This window comes from Rhincodon typus, chromosome 27 (assembly GCF_021869965.1).
Source record: "Rhincodon typus isolate 14 chromosome 27, sRhiTyp1.1, whole genome shotgun sequence".
NCBI lineage: Eukaryota > Metazoa > Chordata > Chondrichthyes > Orectolobiformes > Rhincodontidae > Rhincodon > Rhincodon typus.
In genome coordinates this window covers 2,901,754-2,918,091 of record NC_063358.1, presented here as the reverse complement: position 1 = coordinate 2,918,091, position 16,338 = coordinate 2,901,754, and the positions used below count along the sequence as shown (strand labels likewise).

General features: G+C 42.0%; 2 protein-coding genes across 3 annotated transcripts in view; both read left to right on the top strand.

Annotated features, from left to right (window-relative positions):
- The window catches only part of LOC109910736 (digestive cysteine proteinase 2-like), a 31,644-nt gene extending 21,845 nt beyond the window's left edge, over positions 1 to 9,799 (top strand). For both annotated transcript variants that reach the window (XM_048613271.1, XM_020509982.2), the window contains 2 exons: positions 5,649 to 5,838; positions 9,243 to 9,799. In XM_048613271.1, coding sequence (XP_048469228.1) covers positions 5,649 to 5,838; positions 9,243 to 9,430 — 378 coding nt within the window. In that variant the 3' untranslated portion in view covers positions 9,431 to 9,799. The remainder of the gene's footprint in view (positions 1 to 5,648; positions 5,839 to 9,242) is intronic.
- A 5,787-nt stretch (positions 9,800 to 15,586) lies between these two features.
- Positions 15,587 to 16,338, top strand: part of LOC109910734 (interferon lambda receptor 1-like) — a 28,744-nt gene continuing 27,992 nt past the window's right edge. Inside the window, exon 1 of the mRNA XM_020509979.2 lies at positions 15,587 to 15,748. Within this exon, the coding sequence (XP_020365568.1) occupies positions 15,676 to 15,748 (73 nt within the window). The 5' untranslated portion in view covers positions 15,587 to 15,675. The remainder of the gene's footprint in view (positions 15,749 to 16,338) is intronic.

Below are 16,338 nucleotides of genomic sequence, written 5' to 3'. Positions count from 1 at the left end.
TTCGGGCCTAGACCCTTCTTCAGAAATTTTCTGAAGGGTCTAGGCCCGAAACGTCAGCCTTCCTGCTCCTCTGATGCTGCTTGGCCTGCTGTGTTCATCCAGCTCTACACTTTGTTATCTCAGATTCTCCAGCATCTGCAGTTCCTGCTTTCTCGTGCACTGAAACAACTTGGACCCCTTGAAAATCCAGATCTGAAACTTTGTATCTGGAAATTCAGATTTTTGCTAGGTCTGTACATCTAACTGATCTCACTTTATAAGCAGCAAGGTGGAAACTCAGCTGTCCAATTTTATGTACTCTGTTTTCACTGTGCATGAGCACCTCGGTGTAAATATTTTACACATTAAAATTGGAAAAGAAGAATCTTTGAAGAAACACTGCTTACTCGATTTACTGTGAAATTCTAAACATTAAGGAAGGTGTAATTGAATTTAATAATTATGTAATACTTAATTAACTCATCATGTCTGTGAGCCTTTATTGAAGTATTTTGCTGCCTTTTTTAAAGGCTAAGTATTTGTTCCAGTATTGAACACTGAGAATAATATTATAGTTTACTTTCTAAGCAGTATTATTGAGCAGGGAGTGGGGTGGGAGAAAAGTCAATGGTCAGCTGACTAGTCGGTTAAAAGCCTGCTCTGTGACAGTAAAGTGTTGTGGGAGGGCTAAATGAACACCTAAGGGTCTCTGCCTCTTACTGGGAAAAAGTTCCACCTCTTGGGAGCTGCGGACCCCAATCCGATTGGCCATCAGCTCCAGCTTCAAAGATCCCAGACCTAGGTGTTGTCTAGTGCTTCCTTAAATAAGTTAGACAACTCCAACCAAAATGTTACGAGTGAATTTGCCCAGGTGTCCCATAATACCGAACCGGTCAAATCAACATGAACACAAGCCAGTACCAATGCAAAACAGTCCCAACTTTATTAGGAACAAAGTTACAATAACCTTTAAGACTAAACATACTATCGCTAATCCTATTTGATCCCTTAAGGTTACAATACTTCTCAAGTCTCTTGTAGATTTACACAGTCACACTTTCTCTGGCTCTGCAAAGCTGCATTCTCTCTCTCTCTCTCTCTGGATAGTCAGCTGTTCTCTGCCTGTTGCCATGTTGATCTCCTCAGAAGATTCCAGGAGAGAGGTCTGCAGGTGAAGCCTGTTTTTCCACTTTTTAGATAGTTTTCTGGAACTTTCTGTAGTACCGGCCAATCGGGGAGATACACTTAATAGTTTTAAATAGTCAGTTACTTGGATGGCATGCTGCTGTCCGTTTCTTTGTGTAGCAAAACCCAGTGCCTTTCTGTCTGGGCCCTCTGTTTAGTGGGTAAGTTTTTGGGGGTATGTCTGCCCAGGATGACTGTTGCCTTTACACTATCACCTGGCTGCTGTGTTTCCACTTTGTCTGCTGTGTGGATTTTGTGATTTCAGAGTTTTACTTGGCCAATGTACCCAGCATCCCTTGCTGTTTGGCTAAGTTAGCAATCTATCTGTTTTAGCAGCCTCCTGGCTACTACACAGGTAAGTCTTGGCTAGGTACTGGGGGATTCTGCCAACTTAAGAAGGTGGACAAGGCATGGAGAGTATTCTTTAAATAATGTTCCGGTGGGAAGGAAATCAGTTGCCATCTTCTCAGGAATGGTTTCCTAATGGGCAAGTGGTGCCTTCCCACAATTCCCCAACTCTTTTTTTTAAACACCTTAAAAAATAGTTGTGAATCCCACTGTCACTCAGCTGCCCAAGCCAGCAACTTTATGGTGGGCACAATGTGTTATTGGAGCCGATTGAACTTCTAAGAAGCTCAGTTGATCTTTAGTTAGTCACGTTTGATGTGTGAATTGCTAATTTTGGTGCCTACTAACCTTCCATAATGTGGGGGTTAGGGTGGAGGTGGTGGGCAAGGCACCCCTAGACATGCATCTCCTGTGCAAAATACACTCAACGAGGACCATTTCTCTTAGTCGGAAATGAGTATATTCAAAATGTTCCTAGGAGGTGCTATCCTTGATGCTTTGAGCAAGTGATGGTAGGCTTTCTTAAACCACTGTAGTCTTTACAATGAAGATGGTACCTTGATTTCATCAGTTGGGAATTTAAGGTTATCGACCCAGCTATGATGGAGTTGCAGCTGCATATGTATCCAGGTCAGATTGGCCTTTGATCTGAAGGAGATAAACATTACAATGAAGAGAAGCACTATCAGGATAACCTCGGTGAACTACTGTAGTGCATTCTGTAGTTTGTAGGTACAGAAACCACTATGCATTGGTGTTGAATGCAATGTCTGTCAAGTACATGGGTTTGCTTGGGAAAACTGCTTGTTGTAACTTCCATCAAAATTCCTAACTTGACACAAAAGCTTTGAGAGATCAGGAGGTGACGATCATTACAGGTGAAATGGCAAATTACTTCATATGCTGGAAATCTGAAAAAAGCACAGAATGTTGGAGAAACTCAGCAGGTCTGGCAGCATCTGCAGAGAGAGAAACAGAATTAACATTTCAAGTCTAGTATGTCTCTTCTTCAAAACTGCAAAGTCAAAATCATTACAGATTCCCAGCTTCTGCGATAACTAGGTGTGGAGCTGGATGAACACAGCAGGCCAGGCAACATCGAAGGAGCAGGAAAGCTGACGTTTCGGGTCTGGACCCTTCTTCAGAAATGGGGGAGGGAAGGGGGCTCTGAAATAAATAGAGAGGGAGGGGGAGGCAGTGATAGAAGGTGGATAGAGGAGCAGATAGGTGGAGAGACAACGGACAGGTCAAGGAGGCGGGGATGAAACTAGTAGAGGTGAGTGTAGGTAGGGAGTTGGGATGGAGGTTGGTCAGTGAGGAGGGAGGAGCGGATTGGTGGGAGAGAAGATGGACAAGTCACGGAGGCAGGGATGAGGGGGGTGCTGGTCCTGGGGTGAGGTCGGGGGTGGGGAGATCTTGAAGCTCGTAAAGTCCACATTGAGACCATTGGGTTGTAGGGTTCCAAGGCGGAATATGAGGTGGTGTTCCTCCAGTTTCTGGGTGGCATCGTTGTGACACTGGAGGAGACCCAGGATGAACATGTCATCCAGGGAGTGGGAGGGGGAGTTGAAGTGGTTTGTGACTGGGAGGTGTTGTCGTTTGTCGCGAACCGAGCGTAGCTGCTCCTTCCCAGCTTCTGCCCTGCTTTTATGGCCACTCTTGATATGGTTGCCCACATTCATTTTGTGGGATGTGGGCGTCACTGGCTGGCCAGCATTTCTTGCCCATCCCTACTTGCCCTTGAGAAGGTGATGGTGAGCTGCCTTCTTGAACCGCTGCAGTCCACCTGCTGTGGTTTGACCCACAAAGCCATTAGGGAGGGAATTTCATAATTTGGACTCCGTGACAGTGAAGGAACGGGAATATATTCCCAAGTCAGAATGATGAGTGGCCTGGAGGGGAATTTGGAGGTGGTAGTGTTCCTATATATCTGCCTTCCTTGTCCTTCTACATGGAAGTGGTCGTGGATTTGGAAGGTGCTGTCTGAAGATCTTTGTTGAATTTCTGCTGTGCATCTTGTAGATAGTACACACTGCTGCTATTGAGCGTCGGTGGTGGAGGGAGAGGATGCAGTGCCAATCAAGCGGGCTGCTTTGTCTTGGATGGTGTCAAGCTTCTTGAGTGTTGTTGGGGCTGCAATCATCTAGGCAGTATTACATCAATCCTGACTTGTGCCTTGTGCCTTGTAGATGGTGGACAGACTTTCAGGAGTCAGGAAGTGAGTTACGCGCTGCAATATTTCTAGCCCTCTGACCTGCACTTGTAGCCACTGCGTTTTTGTGGTGGGTCCAGTTGCGCTTCTGATCAATGATCGCTCGCAGGATGTTGTTAGTGGACGATTCAGTGATGGTGACACTATTGAATGTCAAGGGGTGGTGATTGGATTGTCTGTTATTGGTGATGGTCATAGCCTGGCATTTGTGTGGCGCAAATGCAATTTGCGACTTGTCAGCCCAAGCCTGGATATTGTCCAGATCTTGTTGCGTATGGATACGGACTGTTTCAGTGTCTGAGGAGTCGTGAATGGTGTTGAACATTGTGCGATCATTGGCAAACATCTCCACTTTTGACCTTATGGTGGACGAAGGTCATTGATGAAGCAGCTGAAGATGGGTGGGCCTAGGACACTACCCTGAGGAACTCCTGCAGAGATATCCTGGAGCTGAGATGATTGACATCGCACAACCACAACCATCTTCCTACATGTCAGGTATGACTCTCACCACCAGAGAGTTTGCCCCCGATACCCATTGATTCCAGTTTTGCTAGGGCTCCTTGATGCCACACTCTGTCGAATGCAGCCTTCAGGTTAAGGGCTGTCGCTCTAACCCCACCTCTGGTATTCAGCTCTTTTTTGTCTGTGTTTCAACCAAGACTGTAATGAGGTCAGGAACTGAGTGGCCCTGGCAGAACCCAAACTGGGCATCACTGAGCAGGTTATTGCTGAGCAGTTACTGCTTGATAGCACAGTTGATAACACCTTCCATAACATTACTGATGATCAATGAGAGTAGACTGATGGGGCGGTAATTGGCCGGGTTGGATTTATCCTGCTTTTTATGTACAGGACATACTTGGGCAACTTTCCACATTGAACAGCTTGACTAGGGGAGTGGCGAGTTCTGGAACACGTCTTCAGTACTATTGCCAGGATGTTGTTAAAGTCCAGTCAATGGTGAACCCCAAGATCCTGGAAGTGGAATACCTGCCAATTGAAAGGTAGTTGGGCTCTCCAGGGAGTAGTTAATGAATTGCAAAATTTGGTCATGCAGTTTCCATTATCTCTTTGGCAGATTGCTGAATTGCTCCTTAGGGATGGTAAATAATCATCCAACTTGGTTAAAATTCAAAATATCTTTGGCTGACTGCAGATTTGTGACAAAGTTCAATTCCTCAAAGGCTGAGTACTGCAGGTGAACCTAGTGATCTGCAATTCTAATTGATATCTTTGAGAAAACTCAGTTGGTAATTTAACAACCAACTGTTTAAATAACATTTTTTGAGGTGAATTTAGAAGACTGTCTTTGTCTTTTCTCCCTACTCTGTTCTACAATTTTTTTTTTGGCATCTACACTTGGATTTGTCACTTCAGAACCAATTTTCTATCAGTTAACTTCATTTTCTACCTTATTACACAAAGGTCATGACCATGAATAATTGCTAAAAGTTGTATCCAATGAAGAATTTTTCACAAGCAGATTGCTCAGATCACTAGGAGGAATTGATCCTTTGTGAAGTATCAACCAGCATAGATTTTAATGGAAACAAAATACTCCAAATTCTGGAAATCTGAAATAAAAACAGAAACTTCAGATCTGACTTCTATGTTGTTGTTCTGAAACATTAACTCCATTTCTCTCATTCTTCTCACTTGATGAAACTCTTCCAGCATTTTGTTTTCATTTCTATTTCACAAATATATTCGTTGAGATAATGCTTCTGATTTTCAACAGAATGAATGACCCTTCAAGAAATGAAAACCTTCACTTTTTACAATGCTTGTGAAAAAATGTTGTGTAATGGAACAACCAGCTTGTCTTCAGATGCTGATTGCTGCATCCAGAAATGTGTTTGAAATTGTTTTTATATTTTCACTTCACGATCTATTTTAAAATTCCTGTTTTCACTCCCTACAGAATGGATACTGCCACTATAACCAATCTGTCTTTGCAACCAAGGTGAAGAGCTATGTTAATGTCACTTCAGGAAGAACAGAAGCATTAAAAATGGCCATCTTTAAAAATGGACCAGTAGCTGTTGGGATGGATGCTTCACACAAGTCCTTTAGATTTTACAGCCATGGAGTTTATTATGAGCCAAAGTGTAGTAAGTATTTTAACTTCCATGTTGTACAAGCTAAGGAAGGTAGTCTACTTTCATAATAATATGAAACAAAGATCTCCAGATGCTGCAAATCTGAAACAAAACAGAAGTTACTAGAGAAACTCAGCAAATCTGGCAGAATCTGTGGACGGAAAACAGAGTTAACATTTTGAGTTTAATGTCCCTTCTTCAGAACTGATAGCATCCAGGAAAATGTGGTATTTATCTTGACTACAAAGTGTTGAGGAGAAAGAATGAGAGGATAGGTAGGATGGAGCACAGAGAGAAAGAGAGGAAAAAAAGGTTAATTTACTTTCATGTACAAGTTAATGAAAGTAGAAGAAACTTTCCTAGGTAATAGAGTCAAATATTCAAGATTTCAAAAGAGAGGATACAATAGAACTTATAACTTCTCAATAAATTGTTCTTCATGTCCAGCTAAACTTAATACAATTGTTTACGCACAAGAGAACACTCACAACATATTGACAGTCTGTGTCTACTAAATTTAATCATATCTTTACAGGGTAGATGTGAAAAGGATGTTTCCTTTTATGGGAGAATCTAGTGTCACTGTTTCAAAGTAGTGGATCTCCCATTTAAGACAGAAGGAGAATTATTTTTACCACAGAGGGTTGAGAGTCTTCGGAACTCTCATCCTCAGAGCAGATGGATGTAGAGTCTTTGAATATTTTTCAAGCTAAGGTAAACAGACTCTCAATGAGTAAGGGGATGAAAGGTTTTCAGAGGTAGGCAGGAATGTTGAGTGATCAGACTGTGCGACAATGTTAAAATTGACCCATATGGGGCTGATAGAGAGAAAAATTATGAGTTCAGCACACAACCAACCTTATGTATCTTAGCACATTTGCATATGTCCTGATAAATGCAAAATGAAAATCTTTGGCACCATGTCTTTCTTTTTAGCAGTATTCAAGTTCTTCATTTCCAAGTGACAATTAGGAGGTATTGGTACTATCATGAACCTATATTGCGAATTTTTTTTATTGACTAGTTTTAACGACTGAATCCAGCTTCCTACAGACTTTGCTGTTGGTTTCAGTGAGGTATCAAGTGTGATCCATTTCAGGGTGTAAGAATTGTGAAATCTCACCAGGCTGTGCTCACTCTCTTCCTCACAAATTATTGCAAAATGAACTTGCAGCTGGAAGGCAGAAATTCAGATTGCTCTTTAAATTCAGCAATGACTTTTAAGAAGTTATTTTTAAAAATATTAAAATTGACTTCCAAACTTCAATATTTATGTTTAAGGAAAACTTTGTTTACTGCGTGGATAGGGCAAGTTAAATTATCCCAAGGTCTGATTGGTGGTTTGTAGTGATAAATAGATTTTTATTGGATTGTCTAAATTAAGACAAGTGTCAACCAGACATTATCAACTGCTAAAGTCAGTACTGGTTTAGAGGTCATATTGAGTCCAGTGACCCTTCTAGAACTCTGTTCTGAAGAAGGGTCACTGGACTCAAAACGTTAACTCTGCTTTCTCTCTACAGATACTGCCAGACCTGCTGAGTTTTTCCAGCAATTTCTTTTGTTTTTGCAGATCTTCAGCATCTGTAGTATTTGTTTTATTTTATCGATGTAGATTTCTTGGAAAATGGAAATAATTTACATTTTATATAACATTTAATGAAGGAAAACCTTTCAAAGGGAGTTCAGTCATAACCAGATAAAAGATAGACAGTAGACCGTATGATAATCACTGCTCCGCCTCATTAAAAATAACTTTTCTGATGAGCGTTTCTTATACAAATAACATGTTTCTTCAGGCACATCACACTGTCTCCTGCTGTTACTCCCAAAATGTGAAACTCTGGAATGTCTGAATTCCTCAGCCTTTTATTGGGCCATGATTAAAGGGAACCCCTGGGTGGTGGGTTGAACATAGAAATAGGGTGCTGTGAAATTGGTGTGCCCACTCCCTGCCTGCCCACCCCACCATCATGCTACAAGCAACAGGGAAGGTATCAGGTAGGTTGCCTGCTCATGTCCAAATGAGGCCTGAAGTGAGCAATTATCTTTACTGCTGCTACAATTTAACAGCCAGTGGGTGAAAACTGTACCTAATGCTGTGCAGCAGGTTCTTTTCCCTGTGAATCTGCTGACCAGTGAAAAGGAGCAGGGGGAGTCCTTTCTTGAATGCTAATCAGAGATTACCCCTCAGTTTAAGCTCCCTGTATCCACCTTCTCCTTGCCCTCCAATTCATGCACCTCAGCTGGGTGCTGCCTGCATAGTCCAAGCAAGATCCCAGACTTTCCTGTGTTTCAGAGCGTGACTGATTGCTGTTTCTCCCAGGCCTCTCAGTGGCCACCACTTCAGACTTGGCTCATAGCTCTATACGCACTCTTTACAAGTGGTAGATATCTTGCTTGATAATATATGACTGTCTGCTGAAGAATAAAAACTAAGCAAACAATCAAGCCAAAGTGAGCTCACCCCTAAGATTATAGCTTGGATGTGGGAGACCTCTACTTTTCTACATATAATGCCGTCCATTTCTTTAAGCTAATCCAGTTCCTGCAACCAGTTGCATCATCAACTTTATTGGTATTCCCAGTAGGTATATATTGCTGAAAAACTCCAGGCAAATGCAGAAGTACTCGGAAAACTTGAGGTATTGCTGAAAGAAGACTTATTTTGTCAAAGCTTTTCGTCTTGCACTTGTCAGGATTATTTCACAAGAATACCAACGTAAAGGGAATATAATATCTTAACATCCAAGTTGTCTTAATCGGTGCAAGACACAAAGCTTCGACAAGATGTATTTTTTAAAGCAAAGGTCAATTTCTGTACTACCAAACAACTATTTGCACTTAAAAGAAACCCAACAAATTCTCCAGCTATTGCTCACTCAAATTCATCAGTTTTTCCTCTCTGCCTTGATGTCACCAAGTCACTGTTTTGGGATGCATACTGTGCTATCTTGTTCAACCCTAGTATAATCTTGTGCTGAAAGCCTTGTACCTTGATTTGAAATGTTGCTTATCGCTGCCATTTTGGCTGGGATGCTGAGGCTGGGTTATTCCAGAGAATTGTCAAGTTATTTGGGATGCAGTATTTCTCGGTATGAGACCAGGAGAACAAGGTACCACTACATGAATTGGAAGTTTCTTTTGTGAGAAAAATGTTGAACCAATACAGCAGATTTTGTTTCTAAAGTAGCCCCTGGTTTGGCTTTCAGCAATAGTTTCAAATTTATCAGTGAGTGTCTTCCTCCGAAGGGTTGAGGATTCTTAAACAGTTAATTATGAGCAATCTCCTTTTGAGTTCTGAGTAAAATTCTTTGTAGGAGAGGGTCTAAAGTAGTAGACAGTGTGCAAACTTTGTGTTTAAGATTAATCATTGTTGCTCAATATGGCTCTGCATTATGATGTTACCATTTCAGGAAATTCACGGATAGATCTGGATCATGCTGTCCTTGCTGTTGGTTATGGAACACTTGCTGGTGAACCATACTGGCTCATTAAAAATTCTTGGTCACCAATCTGGGGCGATGATGGATATTTTCTGATATCGATGAGACACAACAACTGCGGAATTGCTACAGATCCAACCTATGTTGTTCTTGAATGAACACACATGAAGACAACAGAATGTTTGATTTGTTAATTTTCTGGGATTACATTTCTAATGTAATCACAGGTTTTATTTCATTGTCTTAATTTTGTATATGTATTCTGAAAATGTTGGCATACACACAAAGTAAACTTTTACTGAAAGTGAATCGATTTCACTTGATGTATGCTCCTCCTGCTACAGCTTTTTCTTTGATTTTTGATAAAATAATGGGACTGTTCAACAATGTCCAGATGCAGATGTGTTGAATAGTTTGTGTACCGTTGTTGAAATATTTGTAGCAATGGAACAAACACATAAGATGTATTAGAAATAAAATATTGATGGGTTTTTTAATTAAATAAATATTTGTGGAATTAACAATTACCTCTGGCTTCACGCTCTGACATTAATGTTTTTTTTTCCATTTTAATTCTTACTGCTTAACAACATAGCCATTTTGGAATAAACACAAGTATTTTAAAACATGATAGTGTGTCACCTTCGTCTCAGAGGGCTGCTCTGTCTCTTTAATGAGACAACTGGTGGTGCGTTTAACCCAAGGGTCACCACACCTTGGGTAAGGAGTGAAGTCAAGATTTGAATCAATGCTGTTAGCATCACTCTGCATTGCAAACCAGTTGACCAGCCAAATGAGCAAGTTAAGTAGAAATGTAGTAGTAATGTCTTAAGACCATCCCTCACAGAAGAGGATATGTTCATTTGTTGATTTATCATTGTCCTTATGAACTGCATCTTTCTTTTGGTGAAAGTGACCTATTGTATTTTTCATTTGGAAATTCCACATATGGTTATTAATAAACTCACTGCAGCACTGAAACTGGGAAATTGATGGCCTTAGAGATATTATCACTAGAATATTAATCCAGAGATGCAGGTAATGTTCTGGGATCCTGTGTGAATCCTGTCATGGTGGATGGTAGATGGTAGATTTAGAATTTAGTACAAATCTGGAATTAAGAGTTTAATGATACCTATGAAACTGTTTGTCAGGGGTCAGAAAAAAACCACCTGACTCACTAATGCCCTTTGAGGAAGGAAAATGCCATCCTTAGCAGGTCTGGCCTATATGTGACTCCAGATCCACAGCAATGATCTCTTCTATCAGGCAGAAGACCCTGAGGCTTGAACATATCGCACCAACAGGTTCAAGAACAGTTTCTGCCCAGCTTTTATTAGACTGCTGCATGGGCCTCCACTAATTTTAAATAATGTTGATCTTACTAATGTTGATCTTGCTTTGTGCACCTCCTGTGCAGCCGTAATCTTGTATGCCTTGCTCTGTCGCTATGATCTGCCTGTACTGCTCATAAAACAAAACTTTTCACTGCACTTAGGCACATCTGACTATAATAAATCAAAACAAATCAATGCAGTTGACTCTTAACTACCTCTGAGCAATTAGGGATGAGCAATAAATGCTCTCCTTGTCAGTGAGACCCACATCCCTTGCATGAATTTAAAAAAGTTCATTTTCATCAGAGAAAGACAAAATACTGTTGGCCTTCTACCTTCCTTTAGTTGATGTGGCAATTATAAAACATTTATTACTGTTGTTGCATAGTTACTGGCAAATGTATTTCATTATGAATTTTGACCTTTGTAGTGAAAGATAGAGCTCTATTCCTTTGATCCCATGTAGTTTTCCAATTTGAACCTTTAAGGGATTTTCATGGTACTTTTTTGCAGCTTTGTTTTAACATCAGTACTTAGAGTGTGTGTTTTTTTTAAAAACGAGATCTTCCAGTAGACAGTGGTCAAAAAATACTTCATTACAGTAATATGCATTTAATTGTGCTCTAATGAAATGGCATATACATTATTATTTTGTAGCAGAGTAGAAAACTGTCAAAAAATTAAAAATAGAAAGTTTGGGAAAATTGAGTTGCAGCATTATCGAACATTCTTAGGAGCATGTAAAATTGTTATTAGAATCCTGTTATGTATGATTCAAACAACTGGCTAACAGAAGTCAACTTGATCAACTGAACAAGAGCAGCTCGTCCATCAAATCTAAGATAACATGGTGCAACATCTACACATCTGCTCTGGCACCCTTATTAAAGGCTATCCTTTTCTAAATGGAAACAACCTGCTTTCTCAGCCCTTTGTGGGAACTGATGCTTCTTAAATTAATGAACAATCTGACGACTAATTGTAGATTACTGGTTATACAGGTCAATAACAAGTTTCTTTCTGTTAGACTTCATATGACATTATAAAGGTTTATAAAATCATGAGGGGCATAGATAAGGTGAACAGCCAAGATTTTTTTTCCCAGGATAGGGGAGTCAAAACAAGAGGGCATAAATTTAAGATTCAAGGGGAAAGACTTAAAAGGGACCTGAGAGGCAACTTTTCTACCCAGAGGGTGGTGCATGTATAGAATGAACTGCCAGTGGAAGTGGTGGAGCACTTACAATTACAACATTTGAAAGGGATATGGATGGGTACACAAATAGGAAGGGTTTAGAGGGATATGGGCCAAATGCAAGAGTATGGGACTAGATCAGTTTAGGACATCTGGTCAGCGCAGATGAGTTGGATGAAGGGTCTGTTTCTGTGCTGTTCAGCTCTATAACTCAATAAAATCTCAGCCGGAAACTCCATATTATTTTATAAAATTAACAAACTGTATAGTGGACTCTTATCAGATCATTAGTTTAGGAGCAGAAGTGGGACAATTAATAAGATCGTGGGTGATCTATAATCCTCAACTTTACTTCCCTGGCTTGTCCCCACAACCCTGGATTCTTTTTCTAATTAAAGTCTGTCTATCTCAGCCCTGAATATACTTAAATCAGCCTCAAAGGGCCTCTGCAGTAGAGAATTCCACAGATTCACTATCCATAAAAAAACCTTCTCAACATTGTCTTAAATGAGAATCCCCTCTGTGTTGACTTGTATCACCAACAAGAAATTGAGTTTTGGAGCAGTTCCTCACACATAAAAATGTTACCTTTGCACTGCACACACTTCCAGTTGGAGAATTTTGTGTCAGCTTGGGCTAGTGAGAGGGAGTGTGTATGCACGAGAGAGAGAGACAGAGACAGAGAGCGTGTGAGCGAGAGGGGGTACAAGCGTGCGTGAGGGGGAGGGAGAGAGAGAGTGTGTGTGTGTGAAGGAGATAGTGAGTGCATGCACGTGCTTGACAGTGTGTGAGAGTGAGTCTGTGTAGGTATGCATGTTTCTCAATGTATATGTGAGAGTATATAGTGTGGTGAGGTCACCTGTAGTGCGACGTGAACCCAAGATCCCAGTTGAGGCTGTCTTCATGGGTACCAAACTTGTCTAATAGCCTCTGCTCGGCAACTCTGCGTTGTGTATCCTGAAGTCTGCCTTGGAGGACTTTTACCAGAAGATCAGAGGCTGAATGTCCTTGACCATTGAAGTGTTCCCTGACTGGGAGGGAACATCCTTGTTTGGTGATTGTTGCGTGATGTCCATTCATCTGTTGTCATAGCATCTGCATGGTCTCGCCAACACACTATGCCTCAGGGTATCCTTGTCTGCAGCATATCAGACAGACTACGTTGGCCGAGTCACATGAGTATCTGCCGTGCATGTGGTGGGTGGTGTTCCCACACGTGATGGTAGTATCCATGTCGATGATCTGGCATGTCTTACAGAGACTGCCCTGACAGGTTTGTATCATCTTCTGAAGAAGGGTGCCAAACTGAAATATCAACTTTCCTGCTCCTCTGATGCTGCCTGGCCTGCTGTGCTCCTCCAGCTCCACACTGTGTTATCTCTGACTCCAGCATCAGCAGTTCTTACTATCTCAGAGTTGTATAGTGTTGTGGTTGATGATGTCCTGAAGGCTGGTTAGTTTGCTGCGAGTAATGGTCTGTTTAAGATTTGGCAGTTGTTTGAAAGCTAGAACATAGAACATAGAACATAGAACATTACAGCGCAGTACAGGCCCTTCGGCCCTCGATGTTGCGCCGACCTGTGAAACCAATCTGAAGCCCATCTAACCTAAACTATTCCATTATCATCCATATGTTTATCCAATGACCATTTAAATGCCCTTAAAGTGGGCGAGTCTACTATTTTTGCAGGCAGGGCATTCCACGCCCTTACTACTCTCTGAGTAAAGAACCTACCTCTGACATCTGTCCTATATCTATCACCCCTCAATTTAAAGCTATGTCCCCTCGTGCTAGCCATCACCATCCGAGGAAAAAGGCTCTCACTGTCCACCCTATCTAATCCTCTGATGATCTTGTATGTCTCTATCAAGTCACCTCTTAACCTTCTTCTCTCTAACGAAAACAGCCTCAAAACCCTCAACCTTTCCTCATAAGACCTTCCCTCCATACCAGGCAACATCCTGGTAAATCTCCTCTGCACCCTTTCCAATGTTTCCATATCCTTCCTATAATGCGGTGAGCAGAACTGTACGCAATACTCCAAGTGCGGCCGCACCAGAGTTTTGTACAGCTGCAACATGATCTCATGGCTCCGAAACTCAATCCCTCTACCAATAAAACCTAACATACTGTACGCCTTCTTAACAACGTTATCAACCTGGGTGGCAACTTTCAGTGATCTATGCACATGGACACCGAGATCTTTCTGCTCATCCACACTACCAAGAATCTTACCATTAGCCCAGTACTCTGTATTCCTGTTACTCCTTCCAAAGTGAATCACCTCACACTTTTCCGCATTAAACTCCATTTGCCACCTCTCAGCCCAGCTCTGCAGCTTATCTATGTCCCTCTGTAACCTACAACATCCTTCTGCACTATCCACAACTCCACCGACTTTGGTGTCATCTGCAAATTTACTAACCCATCCTTCTACGCCCTCATCCAGGTCATTTATAAAAATGACAAACAGCAGTGGCCCCAAAACAGATCCTTGAGGTACACCACTAGTAACTGAAAACTGAGAAGTGGAGGTGTGGGGTATTTCTTGGTGAGGTGCTCATCGTCATCGATAAAGTGTTGAAGGCTGCGAAGAACATGGCGCAGTTTCTCCGTTCCCAGGAAGTACTGGACAACGGAGGATACCCTACTGAATGTATCCAGTCTCTCTCTTCTGAGGAAGTCATTACGGTTTTTCACTGTTGCATGTCAGAACTGACGATCAATGTGTTGTGCTTTGTATCATGTTCATTTGAGGGCTTTGTTCAAGACTTTCAGGTGTTTTACAAATCCCTACTTCAGAAATAAAACTAGTCTGACTCCAAACTAAAAGACAAACAGATTCTAAACAAGGCACCATACCTAACTTGCATTGTCAGACCTAAATATCACCTCTTCTTTACACTGATAAATTTTTTAGTTCTCTTAGGGCAGTAACTTGAAAGAAATTTTGGGATTTACATATACAAATTAACAAATTAAAACCTTCTAACTGATTAAAGTTCAACAGCTTCTCAAGTTTGTTTAGTACATCCTCATCAGTGGTGTGACCCTTTGATCTTTTACTTATAAATTCTGTGTCTGACACTGTCTCTCTCACTAACACCTTAAGAAGGAGCAAGGCTCCAAAGGCTGGTGTTTCCAACTAAACCTGTTGGACTATAACCTGGTGTCGTGTGATTTCAGACTTTGTCTACCCCAGTCCAACACCAGCACCTCCACATCATGGCTATGATTTAGAATTAGCCTCTTTTTATTCCCACTCGCACAATGAAAAGTTCCCTCACACGCTCTCTCTCTCTCTCCCGTACACACACTCCCTCTCGCCCCAGTTGACACAAAATTCTCCAACTGGAACCGTGTATGCAATGCAAAGGTAACATTTTTGTGTGAGGAACCGTTCCAAAATTCAATGTTTTGTTTAGTGGTACAAGTCAACACAGAGGGGAGTCCCACAATGAAAACTTACAGCGCCAACTTAGGCACAAGTCGGCACCGAATGTTACCACAAAGCAGAGAAATAAAATCAAGAAGTTAAACACTACAGTCTTTCTTACTAAAGCGTAGAAAGAACAAAGAAACACAGTCTGTAAGCGGCTGACTACGCTAGGCCCCGCACTCCTCACAAAGCCTTAACCTCACCTCTCGCTGGAGCCACCTGCTCCCAGTCTCACCGCCGAAAACCCCCGGATGTGAGGGCGGAGCCTGTGTTGCCCCGGCGACGGTGGGCGGAGCCTAGGTTTACGCCCCATCAGTGGGCGGGGCTGCCCCGGCCGGTGTCAGGGCTCAGCCTGGAGGCTGCTGGGAGGCGTGTGAGCAAGATGGCGACGTCGGAGTCGTAGGGTTGGGGCTTGGCCGCTCCTGGGCACCATGGGGACGGCACTGTGCAGTGGAGCTGGCTATTTTCACATCGTCTCCTACATCTTCGTCATTCATGTGCTCGGTACAGTGACGGTTTCATTGTCTGTCCGCGGGTTCAGGGTCTCTGTGTGAGCGGCGGTTTCCCTTCTTTGTATTCTCCCTATTGGGGATGGTGGCGGAAAGATATAAAAATGACACCGGGATTGGGGAATGAGACCGTGAATGGAAGGTCAAAACCAGGAGGGGAGGCTAAACAAGCTGGAATTCTTGAAAAATAAATTCATACCCTTACAACTAAGAAGGCTGAAGCCTCTTTCTGCGCTGTAACATTGCTGTGATTTTGTTGATCGTTGTATGACGATAGGCACGAGAAGTAGAATATAAGAGCAGAGATGTGCTATAGATAACACGGTGTAGAGCTGGATGAACACAGCAGGCCAAGCAGCATCAGAGGAGCAGGAAAGCTGACGTTTCGGGCCTAGACCCTTCTTCAGAAAAGTCTGTATAAAGCTCTGGTCAGACTGTATTTGGAATATCGTGAGCAGTTTTTGGGTGCCATATCTAAGGAAGGATGTGCTGGTGTTGGAGTGAGTCCAGAGGAAACTTATAAGAATGGGTTGTCATATGAGGAGCAAATCAAAACCCAGACACACATTCCCCTCCCCTTCCTTG